The 20,345-nt window shown below is 40.3% G+C and overlaps 2 protein-coding genes across 2 annotated transcripts in view; one reads left to right on the top strand and one right to left on the bottom strand.

Moving 5' to 3' along the window:
- Window positions 1-20,345, top strand: part of PRLR (prolactin receptor) — a 162,170-nt gene that overhangs the window by 43,563 nt on the left and 98,262 nt on the right. The gene's annotated exons all lie outside the window — the stretch shown is intronic.
- On the bottom strand, window positions 840-3,083 carry LOC138103318 (uncharacterized). The gene has a single exon (XM_069001533.1). It carries the CDS (start codon window positions 2,427-2,429, stop codon window positions 849-851), a length of 1,581 nt encoding a protein of 526 aa, XP_068857634.1. The 5' UTR covers window positions 2,430-3,083; the 3' UTR covers window positions 840-848.

Genomic DNA, 20,345 nt, shown 5'->3' with positions numbered 1-20,345 from the left:
TTTGTACCCTTGGGGAAGCCTAGTGAAAGTGTATTGCTGTCCTTCCCATGTGAAAGCAAAACGGTCCATGTCTTCTGGCTGTAAAGGTATCATAAAAAACATGTCTTTGACATCTATAGTTGCCATAATTGAATGAGCTTTTTCTTGAATTAGTGTTATCAATTCTGCTAGATTTGGGACAGCTGCTGTGAGAGGGTCTGTGTTGGCATTTAGCCTGCGAAAATCAATTGTCAGCCTCCACTTCCCATTAGGCTTTCGCACTGGCCACACCGGAGAATTGAAAGGAGAATGAGTATTAACTATTACTCCTTGTTCTCGCAGCTCCTGTATCACTGGCTTGATGCCCTCTTTGGCACCCAGGGGGAGGGGGTATTGTTTCACATTAGTTACTTTGCTGAATGGTAGGGAGGGTGCGGCTTCGAGCAGTCTGATGTTAAAACGTGGTGTGCCAAAAGACCACAGGAGACCCTCTGAGTCCTCCCACTGCCTCCCAACGAGGGCATTCATCCCTAATAGATTGGTTGGGATATCTCCAATCACCATATTAATAGAGAGTTGATTTTCTTCCCCAGGTAAAATGAGCTTAACTAGGGCTACATTCATAGATTCTGTCGTTCCTAAGGCATTTAAAACACAATATCGGTTCTTTGTTGGGACAATTCCACATCTCTGGGCATCTTTCTTTGTCAGCGCAGAAATTTGTGCCCCAGTGTCAATTAGAAAAGTTACAGGTGCCCGTTTAGGGCCTGTAATAGCTGTGATCATTATATCTCCCTTTTTATTTTTAGTGAGCCTTCTCAGGTATACCCATGCTCCATCTCTTCGCTCACTGACAAGAGACGGAGGGTCTAGTTTCCCTGGTTTTGAGGGAGAGGTTGTTTTGGCTCACTGCACAGACTTTGAGGGAGTGGTTGGTCTGACTCACTGCCCAGATTCTGAGGGAGGAGGGGTGCACTGGGTTGAACTGATGGATTTGGTAGAACGGGTTTTCGGCAGTGCCAGTTAGACACTACCTTACTCAATTTATCAAGGGGTAAGCCATCCATCACATCTCTGGGGACCCCCTTTTTGATGCCTAATAACCACCAATGCTGACGGTTAGAGATCTGTTTTACATTCTCTGGCTTTTCGCCATGAGGAGCTCGAATGTACCTGACACCTTTTGTTTTGTCTAATTTTTCTTCTGGAATTTTTATAGGTCCATATTTTCTACTGTAATCAATCAGATCTTTTGCAACTTCACTCCATGTCCAAACTTTGCGATCACCCGCAGGTGAATTCGATTGTGAACCTGGCGGCTGAGAGGGGGTTGAATAGGGAGTAAACCCAGGATCGGTAGATCCAGTTTGGTCGCTTGGGTTTCCAAGGAATCTATCTAGCCTTTCTACGGGACCTACAGCCGCTATGGTTTTTTGAAGGGCAATTGCTGTAGGTTTGAGTGATTCTGGAAGGCCTCGAATTAAAGGGGTCATCAGTGCAGGTTTAACAGGTAATTGCATGGGGGATTCATATCCAGGAGTTAATTTTCTTTCATGGATCATTTGCAAACAGGCAGCTTTGTGGACACTTTCTAGGAGTTGCTCGGGGGTACCAATTATAGCTAAAGGGTCTCCCCTTTCTAAAGGATTGAGTCCCCCGGCCCAGAAGGCTGCACGCTGAGTCAGGGACCACGTGCCACGTTTGTCTCCTGTTGTCAAGAAAACTCCATGTCCCCAGTATCCACTGGCCTCCTGTTCAGTTAATTGAATTTGGTCTCCTCCGGTGAGAGACACTCGGAAGACATATTCTGTCTCAGATTCGTGGGGAAGCCGCCCATACTCCTTTTTTAATCTAGCTAATTCAACAGCACTGTATGGTATTTGTTTAGTGGTGATATGCGGTTCAAAATCTTCATCATTGATATAATTATATTCAGTTTTAATCAGAGGTCTCACACGAGGGCAGCAGTTTTCTCCACAATTTTTTACTAGTATTAGTTCTTTTTGGGGGTATATTTGGTCAATGTGAGGAGTTTCCTTTTCCTCTGTCTCTTTTGGTGAGTCAGCATTTTTCGAATTTCTAAAATATTCCTCTTTTAAAGCAGCCTCTAGCAAGTGATTTTTATTTTTTTCTTCATCTAATTGTTTTTGTAAAATTTCCACTAGGCTTTGAAGGGAATCTATGATCGCTTTCTCTTCAGTACATCGCTTTGAGCGATGATCTATGGCTGCCGCAAGGCATGCCCCTAAAACAGAGCAGATTATGGTTTTATTTCGGCCAAATTTAAATCTAGTCTCATGTTGTAAAGAATATACTCTATCAGTCACATAATCTAAATTAAACCAGTTATTTTGAGCCCATTCTTCCCCTCCCGGAGAGGGCCGGGCATTATGTTTTGCTAGCAGAGCATAAAACGCAGCTTTAACTTTTGCACTGGGGTTTTCAGTCATTTTATGACAGGATCAAAACCACCACAAGGAGGTAAAGTTAATTACACACTGCGACACACACACAGCTTCGCTGTGTCTCCCTTCACTTCCCTGGGTGGGTGAAGAGACCAAATCTGCTTGGGAGGTACTCCTTAAGTTACTTATGGTTGTCTCTTCACTACACCAAGCAGTCCAAATTCATGCACACACCAAAAAACACAGTTCCTCCTTTTACACTAAGAGATCCTTTGCAAAAAATCTGAAGACAGAGCCCTCAACTGAGTATGGGGTGCTTTTCACCCAGGCGTGTGCAGTTTGCGGGAAATTCGAGTCACCCCCCTTGCTTTCTAGACACCGCTCACCCCTTTTGGGGTGTCGGGCTAGGTGCGGCTGGAGTGAAACGTCCTTCCCCTATTACAGACTACACACAACCTTGCAACCCCTTCTGTCTGTCAGATCCTGTCCGTGACGCCAGTTTAATGTCACGATCCGCTAATGCAAGCGGGGGTCGTGATGGTTCGTTTATAGATCTCAGAGTGTAAAAAGGACACAAGAAATTTCAGTTTAAATCAAAACAGTGCACCTTTATTAAGTGCCCACAACACAGTAATGCAATAGAAGAGAGAAAGGGAGAGAGAGAGAGAGACAAAGTAGGGAGGAAGAAAAAGAGGGGGGGGGGGGGCAATAGCTACCAACGGATGAGACGAAGTCCTCGTGGTCTTCCGCCAATAGATTCGTCTTCTTTCCGTGGGGGAGATCTCTCCGACTTGGTTATTTCAGAGAGTCCCTTTATAGTCCTTTTCAGAAGCGAGGGGCAACTGGCCAAGAGGTTGGGAAATTTCCAGCCATTGTTGTGGAGTCTGTTGCTTTGGGAAACAGGTACAGGACAGACGCACAAGACCGGTGTGCAGGACAGGTGTGCAGGGCAGGTCGTTCCTTTCCGCTTCGGCGCAGTCCTTCCCGCCTGGGCAGCAAGAACGGCGCAGTCCATTGCGACCTGCACTAATTTTCCTCAGGAATGCGTACCAGTTCCCAGCGGGCACACCCCTAGGCAACACTCGGCAGACATCCCACCTCAGCAGGGCCAGGACTCCTGTGCTCAGTCTCTGTTCTCGGCGATGATCGTGAGGCAGATGAGGGATCTTTGGACCGTCTCTTACACCTGTCAGCCTCACCTCTGTGCCTGGGAAGATCAGGGAAGAGATTCTCCTAGAAACTGTGCTAAGGCACTTGGAGCTCTATTCAGGACAACCTGCACAGCTCCAGCAAGGGAAGTTCTGTGTAACCAAATTGTTGACTTTCCATGATGGAGTGACCACATCAGTGGATGAGGGGTGGGTTACAGATTTCATTTATCTGGCCTTCTGTAAAGCCTTTGACATGATCCCCCACACATCCTTCTCTTGAAATTGGAGAGACATGGGTTTGATGAGTGGACTGTTTGGTGGGTAAGGAATGGGTCTGACGGTCATATCCAGTGGTCAACTGATGGACATCAGTGACAAGTGCGGTCCCTCAGGGGTCCATACTGGGACAAGGGTAATTTAATATCTTCATTAATGACATAGACAAAGGGATCCAATGAACCCTCAGCAAGTTTGCAGGTGACACCAAGCTGGGAGATGTGTTTGACACACTTGAAGGACAGGATACCGTCCAGAGGGACCTGAACAACCTGGAAGAGTGGGCCTATGGGAATCTCATGAGGTTTAACTAGACCAAGTGCTGGTGCTACATCTGGATTGGTGCAACCCCTGCAATCAACCCAGTTTGCGGATGAACAGACCGAAGAGCAGCCCTGCCTAGAAAGACTTGGGGGTGCTAGTAGGTGAGAGGCTGGACATGCCCTGGGCATGCCACTCACAGCCCAGAGAGCCAAACGTGTCCTGGGCTGCATCCAGAGCCCCGTGGGCAGCAGGGGAGGGAGGGGATTCTGCCCCTCTGCTCCGCTCTGCTGAGACCCACCTGGAGCACTGCATCCAGCTCTGGAGTCCCAGCACAGGAGGGACAGGGACCTGCTGGAGCCAGTCCAGAGGAGGGACATCAATTTGTTCAGAGGGCTGGAGCACCTCTGCTATGAGGAAAGACTGAGAGAATTGGGACTGTTCAGCCTGGAGGACAAAAGGCTTCAGGTCTACCTAACTGTGGCCTTCCAGTACCAGAGGGGAGCCTACAAGAAAGATGGAGACCAGCTATTTACCAAAGCATATGTCTTTGTTTAAGACAATTTAAAGGGGAACACTCTAAAATGAGTTGCCCCTCCCCCCATAGGTTTAACCAATCCCTTTCCAGCAATAAGGAGAAAACGAATACGGGCAGGTGTAAGTGAAAAAATTAGTTTGCCAACAAATGAAACTGCAACAGGCAAAAAATAACAGTAAATAATCACTAGATACAAAATTTCGAAAACATACTCCCCGAGAATAGAGAGAAACCCAAAATGCCAGAAATGCCTTTTTTTGGACTGGTGTCTGCCACAGGCAACTGGGTGAGGGGAGACAAAGGGAGAAGATGGCAGCAAACTCTCCCCCCAGGATGGCAGCCTTTGCACAGCCCGGGAGACAAAGGGAAATTATGGTGGCAAACCCTGACAAGAAGGTAGGAGATATGGAGCAGTTCTAGTGGCAGATGGAGACCTGCTGGTTTGTGTGGGATCAGCTCTGCTGCCCACCGCCTCTTCCTGCCACATCCAGGACTCCACCAGTGTTGGTGGTGCTGCTGTTTGCCAAGCCACTGTGTGGGGTTAAAACTGGCCTGTTGGCACTGACCTGGCCCCAGGGACCAGCTCAACCTCCATGCTGCTGATAGGGTTTGCGAAGTTCACTTCAAAACAGTTTTTGCTTGTGAAAGCCCAGAAAAAAAAAACAACCGCCTGAAGCAACCCTCTCCAAAGTGGAGCCTCCACCTTCTGCAAATGCTTCCATGAAAGAGAGGGCTCCCTGCTTCCAGGCTCCAACTTTAAAAGAGATCTAAGCAACACCACTCTTCCCTTCCCCCCACCTCAGTATCCCATTCTGGCTGCAGCGCTGGATCATAAGGAGACAGTAAGGATTTTCTGGGGCACAGACAGTTACAGAATACAAAAACATTTTGGGTTACTCATGACAACATGGAGTGGCAGGACAAGGGGGCGTGGCTTCAAGTTGATAGAGAGTAGGTTTGGATTAGATCTTGGGAATATATTCTTTACTATGAGACTGGTACCTGAACAGGTAGCTCAGAGAAATTGTGGATGCACCATCACTGTGAGTGTTCACATCCAGGCTGGATGGGACTTCAAACAACCTAGTCTAGCTGAAAGTGTCCCTGCCCAAGGCAAGACGCTTGGAACTATGGGATTGTTAAGGTCCCTTCCAACCTAACACATTCTATAGTTCTATGGTTCTATTCCCACATGTCCTCTCACTGGATACCAGGGAGAAGAGCACTGCACCTCCCTCTGCACTTCACCTCCAGAGGAAGCTGTACAGAGCAGTGTGTTTCTCCCAACTAAACAAAGCTTGGCATCATTCAAGCTCAAATCTCTGAGTTCTTTTTAATGGACCTAGTTCTGATTTTCAGTTTGAACATGTTTAGAGGTTTTTCTGTGTAGATTAACACAGAAAAACACAGTTTGAAGCAGTGGTCTCAAAATTATCATATTTTAATATGTTTATTACTATTTCTGAGTCTTCATTGCTTGATGTTTAGCTTTAGCATTTGAAAACTGTAGTACTGCATCAGAATGGCTTGCAACTACAGCAGATTTCAGAGCCTTCTGAACCAAAATCCAAAATGATAACAGATAAGAGAGCTCATGTGCATGTTGCAGAGCAGCTGAGAGCTCAGAACTTCCAAGAGCAAAGAGCCCAAGATACTTAAAAGTGACTACTTATTTTTATAGACTTCTGAAGAAGTATTTTCTGAAGGTTATGTGCTTAATGAGTTAGTTAAAGCCAGTGTGAAGGCTTCTTGATTCTGTGCTACACACTCACATTTATACAAGAACAAAGAGAAGTGGTGTGCATGGAAATAAAGCCAATGTACTCTTACGAGGCCTTAAAAACGTATTTAAACATCACTTCATGTTAAGTTGAGAGTATTTGCATATTGTCAAGCATGGAAAATATTTATAGATTTGAAGATAAAGTGTACATTTCACACTTTGTATGAGTTTGAGATGTCCTTGTAAAAGAGGTTTGTGTCATTCTTCTTTTGTGAAGAAAAGATGAAGCACTGTACAAAAGCAGGAAAATGACAGAAGGGCACCTATAGTGGGTATGGCCTCAGAACATCTTGTACTTCTGTGTAGCTATTCTGATGAGGTAAAAAAGGAGGAAGAAGTTTCTTTAGACATGGAAACACTCATCCAAAGCAGAGTTCATAGTTTATATAGAGGAAATGGCCTGGTATTCAGAGGGTGTTGAACCACATTGACAAAGTAGTTGACTAATTTGATGTGTATTTTATATGGCTAATGAAGGAAGAGAGTCTTGCTGTGGTTATTTATCTGTTCTCTTGCCACTGCATGAACAAGAATGGCAAAAAATTGTCCCTTCATGTATCTAGAAAAGAAAATGCAATCAATATGCAAAATACTCAAAAATTTTAAAGAACATTTCTTAATATCTTATATGATATATATTTTAACTTTATGTATAAAAAGCATTTTTCTATGCCACTCCACCTTTACCTGCATGTATTTGTAGTGCCGTTTAAATGAGTGTAATTTGTATGCTTGTTACTTCTGATGATCTGAGACTCACTATTCAGCAGTACTGTTACCTCATGGTATTCTCAGTTTCTGTGCTGTATTCAGACCTGAAGTATGTGAAACATACTAGAACTAGAATTCAATGAAAGCCCTTAAAGGCACTCAGCAAAAACTCTTTCTTTAAGGATGTTCTTCTATTGCACCACATTATTTGTTAATGCAGACAAAGCATATAAAGATACACCATTTTCTGATAATGATAATTAAAAGATACATGTTCATGCTCAAATATTGAAAATCTACTAGGATATTGATAAGCTGTCAAAATATTTACAGTTTATGGTGATACTCTAAATGAATTTTACAACATCTACTTCCTGATATAAAAATTGGGATTTATGGGTACAGTGGCTGAAAATATTTTAGGTCAAGTTTTAACTATGGACAAAAGGTAGAGAAATTTTTATTTTTTTTCTTTCACAACTTTTAGTGATCCACTTAAAAAAAAAGAAAAAATAAAAGAAAGAAGGAAAAGTAATTTGCTGAAGACTCTAGCCTGATAATCTCTTCTACTTTATTCTTGGAAGATTGTTTTCCTTCTTGCTTAATTACATTTGCTTCATATATATATATGTAGTGTATTACTTCAGACTTATTAAATAGTTTATTAGGGCCATGTGTTGTCTTCTGTTTCAACCTACATATTTGAACACAAGATGTTGAATATTCAGCACTGCTTATGAAAAAGGAGACAAAATAAAATAATAGACAAGATTCAAGCAGCAATTATAGGGGTTACAAAGCCACCATCAAGACCCATATAAAAGCTAGTGAAGCCAAAAAATTCTTACACAAGAAAAGAGAAGCAAAGGCAATTTTCATCTATAATCTTTTAATGTTAATTATATTAACTCAAAAACCATTATTTTAGCGAGCATTTACTCCTACAAATACTGCAGTTGTACCATCCAAAAGCTGCCATTAAAATGATATAGTAGAGTCAACCAGCAAAGATTGGGCTGACGATTTATATGATTATGATTCTGCATTTGTTTTTTTTAATAGGAATTGCTTTGAGGTAAGAAGAAGTTCTTACTGAATAAATACCATAGGCAGGTCTAATTTGATTGCTGAAACTATTTCAGCTTCTAGTCTACCAAGTACAATATGTGAAATAAAAACATTAATGTTGCATTCTGATTTGTGTGTGGTGAAGTTTTGCACTGTAAGGTTTGAACTGTTCTGTTACACTCTATGAAACTTTCTGCTCTACCATTTTTTACAAATGGGCAACAGTGACAGATGCATTGAAATGTAGACTATACTAACATAGTTGCTTGATTAACTGTCTGGGGTATATAAAGCAGATCATAGTCCAGAATATCTTGTTTCAAGTCTTTGCAGGGTGAGGATTATACACTGTGCTAGAGCCCTATGCAAAATCAGAATTATCCTGCAGAATGAACTGCTGCAAAATTCTAGGATTTTCTGGCTAGTGGAAGTAGGTGTAGCTAGGAACAGGGAAGAGGGAAAGGAAGTGAAAAGTGTGAGAAATCCTCTTGCCTTTATTCTTGGTTGGCTGATGCTTACAATATTTTCAGTGTAAGAATTTCTGTTGTACTAACCTGACATGAAAGTAATTCCCTAGTACTTGCTCTGTTGAACCTTCTTTACGTTGCTTTGTGAAGGGAAAGGAAACATAAAATTTTGTGTTACTTCTTCAGAATGTATACAGGGAGATAGAAAAGTTTGAGAAGTCTCAAGTGGCAGGAAGTGCCTCTGCAGTACACGGCCGGGTGACTGACAGGTAACATTTGGATATTAAATTGTTAAGAAAAGACAGGGGGATCTAGATCTAGAGAGCCAAGAGCAGCCCTGCCCAGAAGGACTTGGGGGTGCTGGTGGAGGAGAGGCTGGACATGCCCTGGGCATGCCACTCACAGCCCAGAGAGCCAAACGTGTCCTGGGCTGCATCCAGAGCCCCGTGGGCAGCAGGGGAGGGAGGGGATTCTGCCCCTCTGCTCTGCTGAGACCCACCTGGAGCACTGCATCCAGCTCTGGGGTCCCAGCACAGCAGGGACAGGGACCTGCTGGAGCCAGTCCAGTGGAGGGACATCAATTTGTTCAGAGGGCTGGAGCACCTCTGCTATGAGGAAAGACTAGGAGAATTGGGATTATTCAGCCTGGAGAACAAAAGGCTTCAGGTCTACCTAATTGTGGCCTTCCAGTACCAGAGGGGAGCCTACAAGAAAGATGGAGAGCAGCTATTTACAAGAGTGTGTATTGACAGGACAAGGGGGAATGGCTTCAAACTGATAGAGAGTAGGGTTAGACTAAATATTAGAAAAAAATTCTTTACTGTGGGAGTGGTAAGGCACTGGATTGAGTTGCCCAGAGAAGTCTGGATGTCCCATCCCTGGAATTCTTTTAGGCCAGGCTGGATGGAACTCTGACCAACCGGGTCTAGTGAAAGATGTCCCTGGCCATTGCATTGGTGATCTTTAAGGTCCCTTGCAACTTGGGCCATTCTATGATTTATTCTGCATAGATATGCCTGCACAGGGTGTTGGCAGTTGTCTATCATGAGTGAAAAAAGTTACTATCTCTTTTTCCTTTTTTTTTGTCCTTTTTGTTGTTTGACTCTCAAGGCCATCCCACCTATTGCTGTGATTGCAGTTCTTCAAAGTGTGGGCACTTAAAACAGCCTGTGTAGGCTCTTTCTTCATAGCCAGTAAGAAGTAGGCACTTGTCACAGAAATCCTTTATTTAAAACAAGTAAAGGCATTCTTTAAGAGCCTGTTTCTCTTCATTGACCATATAGAGACCCCATAGAACTCAGCTACAAGCTCAGCTATGAGCATCTGGTAAAGTGAGGTGAAATTTGTCATTTTGAAAGTGTCATCTGATGGGGAATACACAATCAACTCAAAGTTCAGCTCAGTTGGACCCATTAAGGAGAGAACATTACTTCCTTGTCCCAAAATGGCCATGTTACAGTGACTTTTCTAGCGTGCAATTTACTTGGCAGAGTTGAATGTTTTGTTGTTATCTAGTTCCCAATAGTACTTTCAGGATTGCTTCTTCAAATTACAGATTTCTCTAAATCTCCAGGGTTTCTTTTCTTAAATTTATTAAACAAAAATCCTTTGCCTTCATGTGTTTTTCCCTGCAGATATTAATAGATCCTGGAACTTCAATACAGGCTATGAGTTAATTAATAAAGAGTGTATTTTTTAAAATATGCTAATAAGACACGGCGTGAAATGGATGTAGACACATTAACAACTTTCACAACAACAGCTTTCCAGGGCAGGAATGGGAAATCCCCTAACTTGTTTCTATTTTCCGAGCTCACTAAAATGTCAGAAAACTATCTCGGGAAAACAAGAAGTTGTTTAACTCATTAGATCTTTAATCTTGAGATTGTATGGATGTTGCATCCTGGGCACTGAGATACAGTGTGAAAACTGCATTACTGAGGTAAGAACGATGGGACTAAATCAAAAGTAAGAGGAACAGGGAAAAGTGAGGATGCAAGACCTCTTTCAGCACTGACAAACTGTACTGTCTACTTATAAAATTTACTGTCATTTCCAGATTTAATACAGCTGCTTTTCACTAAATTGCATCACTGAAGTTCCACTTGCCATAGTCTGCAGTCCCTTACTCTGATGTCAGGATATGTACCTGTGTCTCAGCCCCTGAAGTTCTTATTTCAGGGGTGATCCATGAGGTTCTATAACTATTCTAAATGATTACATATTCATCCTCTGTTATTAGGTAATTTAAATGGTCTTCTAATTACGTCTTAAAGGACACTGACAAGGTATAATTGACATAAGAATATTTATGTTGAGCTTTATCAGTGGCATGAATTTAATTCAGTAGTTTTCAGTTATGCAAACATTAGGAGAAATTAACTATCATTAAGAATTACCTCACTCATTGGCTTTTGTTCACCTATTGTTAAATTTTGCTGCAAATTAGCTAAAGACTTTTATGAGAAATTAATGAATATACATACAATTGCACACAAAATCTTGTTGTTCCTTGTAGATCTAAAAAGGGTTAAAGAAAATACCAATTTTTCCTATTAAGTAAAACATAGTATATTCTGGTGTTATTCTACATATAGAATTTTTAGGTTTAAGGTAAAATCTCTGTTTCTTAAGTTGCAGTTACAAAGATTAAATCTCTTCATGAAGTGTTTCTAAAAGTTCTAACTGAAATACTACAAAATTGTGAATAGGAAACACAAAAGTGTCTTTTATTATGTTTAGTCATCTTAAAAATAAGCATATGGTATTATGCTGAGCAGATTATTTTAATTTTATTATCAACTATTTCTTTCCAAATTATTTGGTCCCTTCAGAAGACACGGAGGTAGAAAATCTTCTCTCCAATGATGCCAGCTTTTTATATATTTTATGGATAAGTAGAAGATTTCAAACTCCAAGCTAATGACAGAAATTACAAAAACCGTAAAAGATAACTCAAACTCAGTGGAAATATTTTTTCTGTGATTATGGTGACTTATAGTGCATTTTGTTTCTGATAGGATATGGTTGTAAAACTGTTTCCTTTGGCTTTCTTCAGGATGTTTATGTTTGCATGTTAAACTCTGTCAACAAAGAAAACAGTATTTCTGATCATAACCATGGTAAAATAAAGACACTTCTCTCCCACACACTGCTCAGTGGAAAATTCCTTACTCAGTGGAATCCTTGAATGTGCAGGTGTTCTTTTATAGATTAGTCTGGCTGTTATTTCTTTGATATGACTTCAGTAGGCTAGCAGTAATTCAGAAATGGGTTTTCTTCCATTGCAAAGAAATACTGCTTTTTCTGCATCTGGGGGAAAGCATAGGATTCACATCTGTTGCTAGGTCTGTGCATAGGCTTTGGTTGAGCGGGCTTTTTTAGTACATCTGATTTGCTTTAAGTTGTACATTTGTAGTTTCTAATTCCAGTTTCACCACCATGCTAGCAAGATAGAGAATACTGTAAAGTTATATTAACAGTGTGTCTTGGTTTGAAAGACAGCTGTCTGCTAAGGAAGACAAAAGCCTCCCTTGGAATGGCAGATGCAACCCCCTTCCCTCCGAGTTATTATAATTTTGAAATCAAGGGGCTTTTAGGCAAAGATGTGGGAAATAGGAATAACAGTTCTCTACTATTATATATCTGTATGTGTATAACCAGTCAAACAAACACCAATAACTCTGGCAGTAACAGCAAACAATCCCAAACCCAGTCCCGGCCTTCTCGGCTGTCGGGCCCTTTCCCCTCGGGTGCAGTTCCGCTCGCAGCCGGCAGGGGCGCTGGCGGCTCCCGGTGAGCAGGGCAGGTGCGATGGTTCCCCCGCGGCTGCAGGGGGCGCTCCGGAGCGAGCTCGGGGAGCAGCGGCACCGGTGCCCTGGGATCCCGGGAAGGGATGGGACAAAGGCTTCACAAACCCCTGGGCAGCTGATCCCGGTGTCCGGCCGGACCCTCGGGAACAGCAGGCTGGAACGGCAGGGACGAGCACAAATCCCGGGTGGCAGACAAGGTGTATCCAAACGGGGAACCCCCCGGAGGTCTGGGCAGGCAGGGCAAGCACGGCTACAACGCAGCGAAGGCTCAAAGCAACGGCAGGGGCAGGGCAGCCACAGCCCGGCTCCCAGCAGGACAGGGAAGGCGGCTTTGAGATCCCGGGGCTTCTCCAGCAGAAGGAAAAGCGGCCGAAGAAAAAAAGCCTCCCTCTCTGTCCAAACGCCGGAGACTGAACTGCCCACACATCCAGGTGAAACAAAAAGGCTAGCCAACTCTTTTGTTTTTCTGAAGTGCCCAGCCATTTGCTTCGCCAGCAACATGTATGGGGGAAATTCCTTTAACAGAAAAAAACCTAAGAGAGCTCCTAAAACTCCAACACAGTGACTACATGTAATGAAATACTTGTACAAAGTCATCTTGAGGTTTTAAAGAGCATATATCTGTCTTTCATTTCTGATACTGCCTTGGGGCCCTATTGATGGTCACAGATGTTGCGCAAAACCAGTGTGTTTTCACAGTAATGAAGTTTTTGACTACCAAAGGCTTTGGCTGGGAAGAAAAAAAAAAATGTTGGTCATGTTGCTGTAGTCTTTTGCACTATAATTTCTGTATTCCATAGTGGTCTTGCTCTGTGACTCAAACAGGAAATTTGGCTGCAATGATACTAGAAAGTTAGACATGTTTGCAATTGATTCCACTTCTTATCTATCCAGAAACTTCATGCATGATTCTTAAGTCATGGAAAACATATTTGTTCTAGCTAGCTGTGAGAGAAATAGAATGAATAGGTTAATCAGAAAAGAAAAAAAAGAAAAACCAAAAAAAAGGTAAATAGCAGGAAAGAAAAAGAAGCAAGCTTGGAAATTCATCAGTGCACTGTCTGGCGCATAGAGGGTGTACTTATTCTCATAAGCAAAGTTATGCTCAGAGAAGTAAGCTAAACACGGGGAAAGTGAAGTCAATAGGAAGGGACCTGAAGGTTAAGAATAACTCAGGAGTTCAACATTTATTTTCATTAAGTGATTTCATGATTGATTGGAATTAAAATTGGAGCTGCTGTGTATGTTGATGAGAAGATGATTACATGTAAATGTTCTTGAGATATTGTCGATGCTAATGGTTAATTATGTCTGAGACCGGTTGAGTTCTAGTAGCTGTCTTTAAGTATCGAGATCATAACTCAACTTCTGTTTCAAAAGAGCTTTCCGTCTAATTCTAAGAATCAAGTGAGAGTCAAAATTATTATTTGTATATATATATATATAAGTAAGGATTCATGTAAATTGGTGTTTCTGGCTCATTCCTTCCAAGGCAAATGGGTTATTTTTATTTTTGAAGGAGGTAGCATTTTAACCATCCAAAATTACTTTATACACCCTTTTAATTAAGGGGGTTGTGGTCAATGAAAGGTAGAATGTCTCAAGTCTTTCACTGCTTAGAGCTTACTTTGGTTCACTCAACTTTGAATGCACACATGGATGTTGAATCTATTGTCTAGACTATAACTCTGGGGTGCGGATAATTGAGTAGCCAGAGATCAAATGACAATCAGCAACATAATGGACAATTATTTACTGGCTGCATATATAACTATGCAAAACTCACCAGTGATGTATAATCCCTGTTAACAAGTTCTTGCCTCTGTTCCCTAAATGTCCTATGAGTCTGGACAACTTAGAAATCATGTAGCTTAGAAGTACACTTAGCTTTTCTTTTTTCTGTGTGTTCCCAGGTTTGCTGTTCCGATCACTTTCTGTAATTTTCCCAGTTCTTTGTCACTTAATTCAGCAGTTGCTCTACTTCTTTGAGGTATTATGCTATTTTGTTTATCTCCTCCAGTTTTGCTTAAGAAGTCATAAGTCTCAGTGGCAGCTGCTCATTTTCTTGTTAGATTCTGGATTTGCTTTGGTTACTTATACTAACTGCCAGCTACTTGACTGGCAAGAAGCCAGGTGGCAAAATCAGCTTTTGCTTGGGAGTGAATTATCTGTGATTGTCTCTCAGTGACAGCTATTCACTAAGGTAAAAACTGTCACCTAACTTCCTCCAATTTTTGTATCCAAATACAACTTTTTTCTTGGTTTTGTTACTCTTCCTTTTGACTGTGCTGTGCATTTCATGTGCATGGCTATTCTTATTTCGGCTATATTAAGATACAATTGGACACCCAAATAAAAAAATAAAAGCAGACTACAAATGAAGAAATTACAATGAATAGCCAAAATCAAAACTTCCCTATTTCTTTGTGGCATTTGGTTTGAATGTATCTCAAGGTCTTGGGTTTGTAATGTTTCTACATGCTTTTCTATTTCAACAAGCTAAAACTGTTAAGATTTCTAATACAGAATTTGAGTTAGACTCTGCATTAGTAATTTTAAAGGCATTTTTCTATTTCACATTGCCCAGCTGAAGTAAAAAGTTACTTTAACAAAATTGTTAGTGTCAGTGTCAGACAACCCCTTATATACTCTAGGAGTTTGACTCGAGGGAGGTTTTTTAATCCAAACAAAGGCGACATTATTGGAAGTTTTGACTTCACTGAGAAAGAGTTTAACCTTTTAAGTAATCTGATTGAAACCAAAGCTCCCTGATGTTTATCCGTATTAGTTAATACGTGTTAAATGACACGTTGTCTGGCGTATGTCAGCTAATACGTCAGGTTGGGATTCTTTAAAAATCACCAGCTCACCTAATGTCATAGGACGAACATTTTCTTTCAGTTCCCTGACTTCAATTGTCTTGTCTCATGATACCATGATTTCCAAGTGACATTTGAGACTGCATGCAATTTTACCTTTACTGTTAAGCTGAAAGAAAATATCTTCTTAATTCCTCAATAAATCATAAAGAGCCAAAATAAAACCTAATCCCAAATCTTTTTCTCTTTAAAAAATATCATAAAATTCATCTCTCAGAGATATAGTGGTGCAGGTAAAGAAGCCCAGATCCAGTTATATCCACACTGCACCTGGTAATAGACTGACCAACACTTTTACATATATTATACATTTGTCATTTGCCACAGCCTTTCCTATTCCTAACAGGATGCATAGTTAATAAGTAGGTTTTCCAGTGATTTTCTGCTTAAAGAAATTAGTCAGATTTTCCTTACATAAATACAAGTAAGTATTGATTCTTTCCTAGAACATTATTTTGGTGCTTGAAACAATTTTAAAGGAAGATGAGTGTGCTCAGCTCCTTTTAATATTTTGTTCACTTCAATGTTGAAATGGTTTATGCTTGTAATGTATGTTTGTGGTTACATGACCAAAATTAGATAGGATTCATTAGGGTCTTGTTTTTCTTTTTCCAGTGGACAGTGTAGTATGTTTGTCAGACCCAAAGAATTTTTAGGGAAAAATAAGAATATTTTAGTAATAGACTAGGCTGCTAATAAGTGGTATCATAAGTACTGAAACAGTTTTTCTGATGGTGATATGCATTCATACTGTGTTCACTGTGTCTTGAGCAGTGCACAGCTCATTCTGTAATAGGATTATTAGTTCAATTTTATTAGAGTACTTTATACTCTGAGGGTATTCCCTTAATCCCATTCCTTTAGCATGCAGAAAAATGGCAAATAGCAGTAATAGCCATTAGGCTCAAGTAATAGTCCCTTGCTCTCCCCCCACCATTTCTGCAGCTATAGAATTAAAAAGACTTTGCTTGAGTATACAGGAGGAAGAAACGAAAACCAAACACTGACACTTAAAATTCAGTTTTCTGTCCTGCACTCGTAACTCTTGAGACCTATTTTACCAAATAACCAGTTCGACACATAGGAAAGTTACATTAATGGAATCATAGAATCATTACGGTTGGAAAAGACCTCCAAGATCATCAAGTCAAACTTTTGACCAAATACCACCATGCCCACAGAACCATATCAGGAAGTGCCACATGTACTCATTTTATGAATGCCTCCAAAAATGGTTACTCCACCACTTCACTGAGCAGCCTAGTCCAGTGCTTAACCACTCTCCCAGTGAAGAAATTTTTTCTTATACCCAACCCGAGCCTCTTTTGGCACAATTTGAGATCATTTCCTTTTGTTCTGTCACTTGTTGCCTGGGAGAAGAGACTGACCCCCACCTAGTTACATCCTCCTTTGAGGTTGTTGCAGAGAGTGATAAGGTCTCCCTTGAGCCTTCTTTTCTCCACGCTGAACACCCCCAGCTCCCTGAGGCACAATAATAATAATTTCATAATATAATGTTTATAATAATATAATTATAATTACATAATAATATTTATAATAATATAAACTCATAGCATTTCTATTACAGACCCATCATGAGCTCCATTGGCCTTCTCTGGACATGCCCCAGCTCTTGCAGTGAGGGGCCCAGAACTGGACACAGAATTTGAGGTGTGGCCTCACCAGTGCTGAGGACAAGGTGATCCCTGCCCTTGTCTTGCTGGGCACACTATTTCTGATATAACGCAGGACATATATATTTTACATACAATATTGGTAGACTACTTCCTATGCATATTAAAAAGTTTCAGCCTTTCTGGCAAGCAGTCATTATGGCTGCATTTTTTAAAATAAAATAAATGTGCCCAGGAATATTGTCATGGAGGCCAGCTGGCATAAAATACTAGGTTCATACGTTTAACTTCTCTTGCCCTCAAAAACATTGTAGTTGCATGCAGACAACCTACTGGGAGTAGTTCCCTGTGCATATTACAGATTTGTATTCAGATCTGCAGTTCTTTGGGAGATTGGCAGATGGTTTGGACCAAATCTGTATCAAGAACCATTCAAAAAATTTAACAGTATAGATAATCAGGTTCCAAAGCCTGGGAAAGTTTCTAGATTTAAAGACAAGTATGTAGTCATTACATGTAGCACAAAGTAGTTTCAGACTATAAAAATTCAATGTGACCTTGTTAGTATATGATTAATATCTGTGGGCACTTTCTGGATGCTGTTGCTGTCTCTATTGAATTCTCCAATAATTTGAGGTTCTGAGGAAATAATAATTTCATAGATTCCATTTGCTACCTTCAACATGAATCAAATTGACTACTTTTACTGACACATTTAGAAAAAAGAATACAGCACCTGATTTTCTTTGTGTATGCTTTTTACATTTCAGTGGGTGTGAATGAATTTACTTACCCATGATGCTGTCATATATATTAACAAATGTATTGTGAAATGTTTTGATTTCATCATCATCTCAGTAGTTGAGCACCATGTCACAATTTCTGCTGATCTTGACTGAGAAACAAAGTTTTACCTCTCAGTTTGGCAGTACTTATTTTAGAAGGTTTGTACGTTAAAAAAGTGAATGTTAAGCAGTCTTTTAACAAGTACCAGACAGGATTTAGTGAAGGATAGATACCTGTCAGCTTACAGGGAATATTCCTGTTAAATGCTTTAACCCTTGGACAATCCTTTTTTGCAGATCTGTAATGAAAATTACCTACTTTAAAAATAGTTACTTCTCCAGTCCACGAGCTGCAGAATTGCATCATGGCATCAACAACCACTTCAAAACCATGAAAGTGTAACATATAAATGGATTTTATGAATTTTTTTATGCATGAAGAGACAGTGGCAGACAAGAACGTAAACAATTATAATGGTGAGAGTCTAGTGAACACAGTTAAGCTAGAAAGGTAAAGAAGAACAAACTTCTGGTGAGCAGCTAGTAGAATAATCTACTATCACTGGTGATACTGAACTATTTTGAGTTCTCAGATATCTTTTGATGATAGGAATGCAGCAAAATAAAACCACCAAATTCCAAATTAGCAGACTTCTGCTCTGAAAATTATTATGTAATATTTCACAGGAGGGGTGCCTAAGAAAAAATTAAAGAAAGTATATATCACCTTTAATAAGGTACACTGTTACAGTAACTACACACTCCTCTGATGTAAGAGATATACAGTGTATAAATCAACAGCCCAGACAAAGCAGAAGTTCTTGTATGATCTCAAATATAAGAAGTAAGCACAAAGAAAGCAGAAGCTAGGTCAAATGGTAAATATTGAGTAGAAGAGAATGGTAAAAATCTCAAACCAATCCAGAATATTTGGAGCAATCGTAATAGAAGAAACCACTGATTAATTAGACAGGAGTTAGTGGCAGTGGATAGACAGTCACTGTGTGTATATTGGTATATAAAATGAACCAGTGACAATTCTGTAGCCCCAAAAATATGTAGTGCCACACATTCAATATCCATATAATTAAATTCTCTTTTCTCTGAAACAGTATGGCCTTGTCCCAGTCTGTCTGTAAGGAACAGTAAGTGGTTCATGCTTCTTCCCAAACACTCCTGTGCACTGGAAGAGTGCTGTTTTGAACAGGCTGAAAGTGGACCAGGAGTGTGCTAACTGTTAAGCAGTGTGGACAGATGAATGCTTGAGCCTGAGCTTGTGCCATGACTGTATTTTGTTTTCCACAGTAAATATTGCCGGCAAGTCCTGTTCACATTTTAGTTTTGAGTGTATTTGTTTTCCTTAGGGACATCCTTACATGCTTTGCTATCCTATCCCCGAAGGACCATTTTAATACAGCACATTTATCAGCATGGGTTTAGTCCCTGTTTAAATCCTTTGAATAGGAATAAATCTTCCTCCACTTAAGAACATAGAATCTTGGTTTTCTTATAAATCAAGCTTTCCCAAGCTCAAGACACTACATGAGAAGTGACTAAAGTGGGACAATTTTGAAAATATAGAATGTGTCTCTAGTACAATAAGAGCAGTAAGAGAAACAACAATAGAATTTTTGTTCTCTAGCAAGTGAAAAGGCCAAAGATGCGAATTATCTTTAATGAAAGACGTCAATTTCTATGAGTTGCTGGATGCTGTTAATACCAGGCTGAAGAGCTAATGGTACTTTTAAATTCTGAAGGAGAGAAGTAAAACAACATAATCAACTACTTGACTATAAACATTACAAAGGGCAACAAGGAGATGAGTAACGTGACTGCATTGTCATAAACAAATTATGTCATCCTAGCTTGATTTCTTTCTCTAAGAGGACAGCAGGCCTTTGAGATAGAGACCATTAACTATTAAATACCTTGATTTAATAAAGCCTGTAGAGAATAGTTTGTATCCTTTTATGCTGTATGGCATGCCATTTTCATAGACCACCAAGGAAACTCGATCAGGATTAATTTATGTTAGAGTAAAACCAAAACTAGTAGGAAAATCAGACCAGAGGTAGTTATCAATAGTTCAGCATCAAAAGTTTGTAACAACTGGAGTTCTATATGCATCTACCCTCTATCCAGTACTATTCAGGATTTTTATTAACATCCTTAAACATTGACTTGAAATTAAAGAAATTAAAGAAAACTGGTGTGGTGGAGCTGCAAAGGTAGATAATACAGAATATATTTCAAAAATTGAAATTATGCTAGGAAAAAAAAGAGATGACATAAGAAGAAATGATGGAGACTTACAAAATCATGTCGGAAAAAATAGCCACACAATAATAAAATGAGATACAACTAAATACCAATTCTGCAAAAGTAAAAGGGTCTCTAGACCACAGCAGCTCACAAGATGAGAGTGTTAAGCCTGTTGAATACATTTTGGTGTTTATCCCTTCAAGTATCTGGATATGAAATTCATTTGCACATTGAAACCCTACTTTGTTTGCAAAAGAAAGACTGTGTTTTGCTGTATGTTTCAGTTTTTCTTTGCAGATAAGCATATTTTATCAGAGTTAGACATATGGCTATT

Source organism: Aphelocoma coerulescens (genome assembly GCF_041296385.1).
Source record: "Aphelocoma coerulescens isolate FSJ_1873_10779 chromosome Z unlocalized genomic scaffold, UR_Acoe_1.0 ChrZ, whole genome shotgun sequence".
NCBI lineage: Eukaryota > Metazoa > Chordata > Aves > Passeriformes > Corvidae > Aphelocoma > Aphelocoma coerulescens.
Note: the sequence above shows the minus strand (reverse complement) of the source record. Positions and strands in the feature narration are given on the sequence as shown.

Coding starts and splice junctions, on each gene's coding strand:
- LOC138103318 (XM_069001533.1), bottom strand. CDS start 2,429: ATGACTGAAAACCCCAGTGCAAAAGTTAAAGCTGCGTTTTATGCTCTG.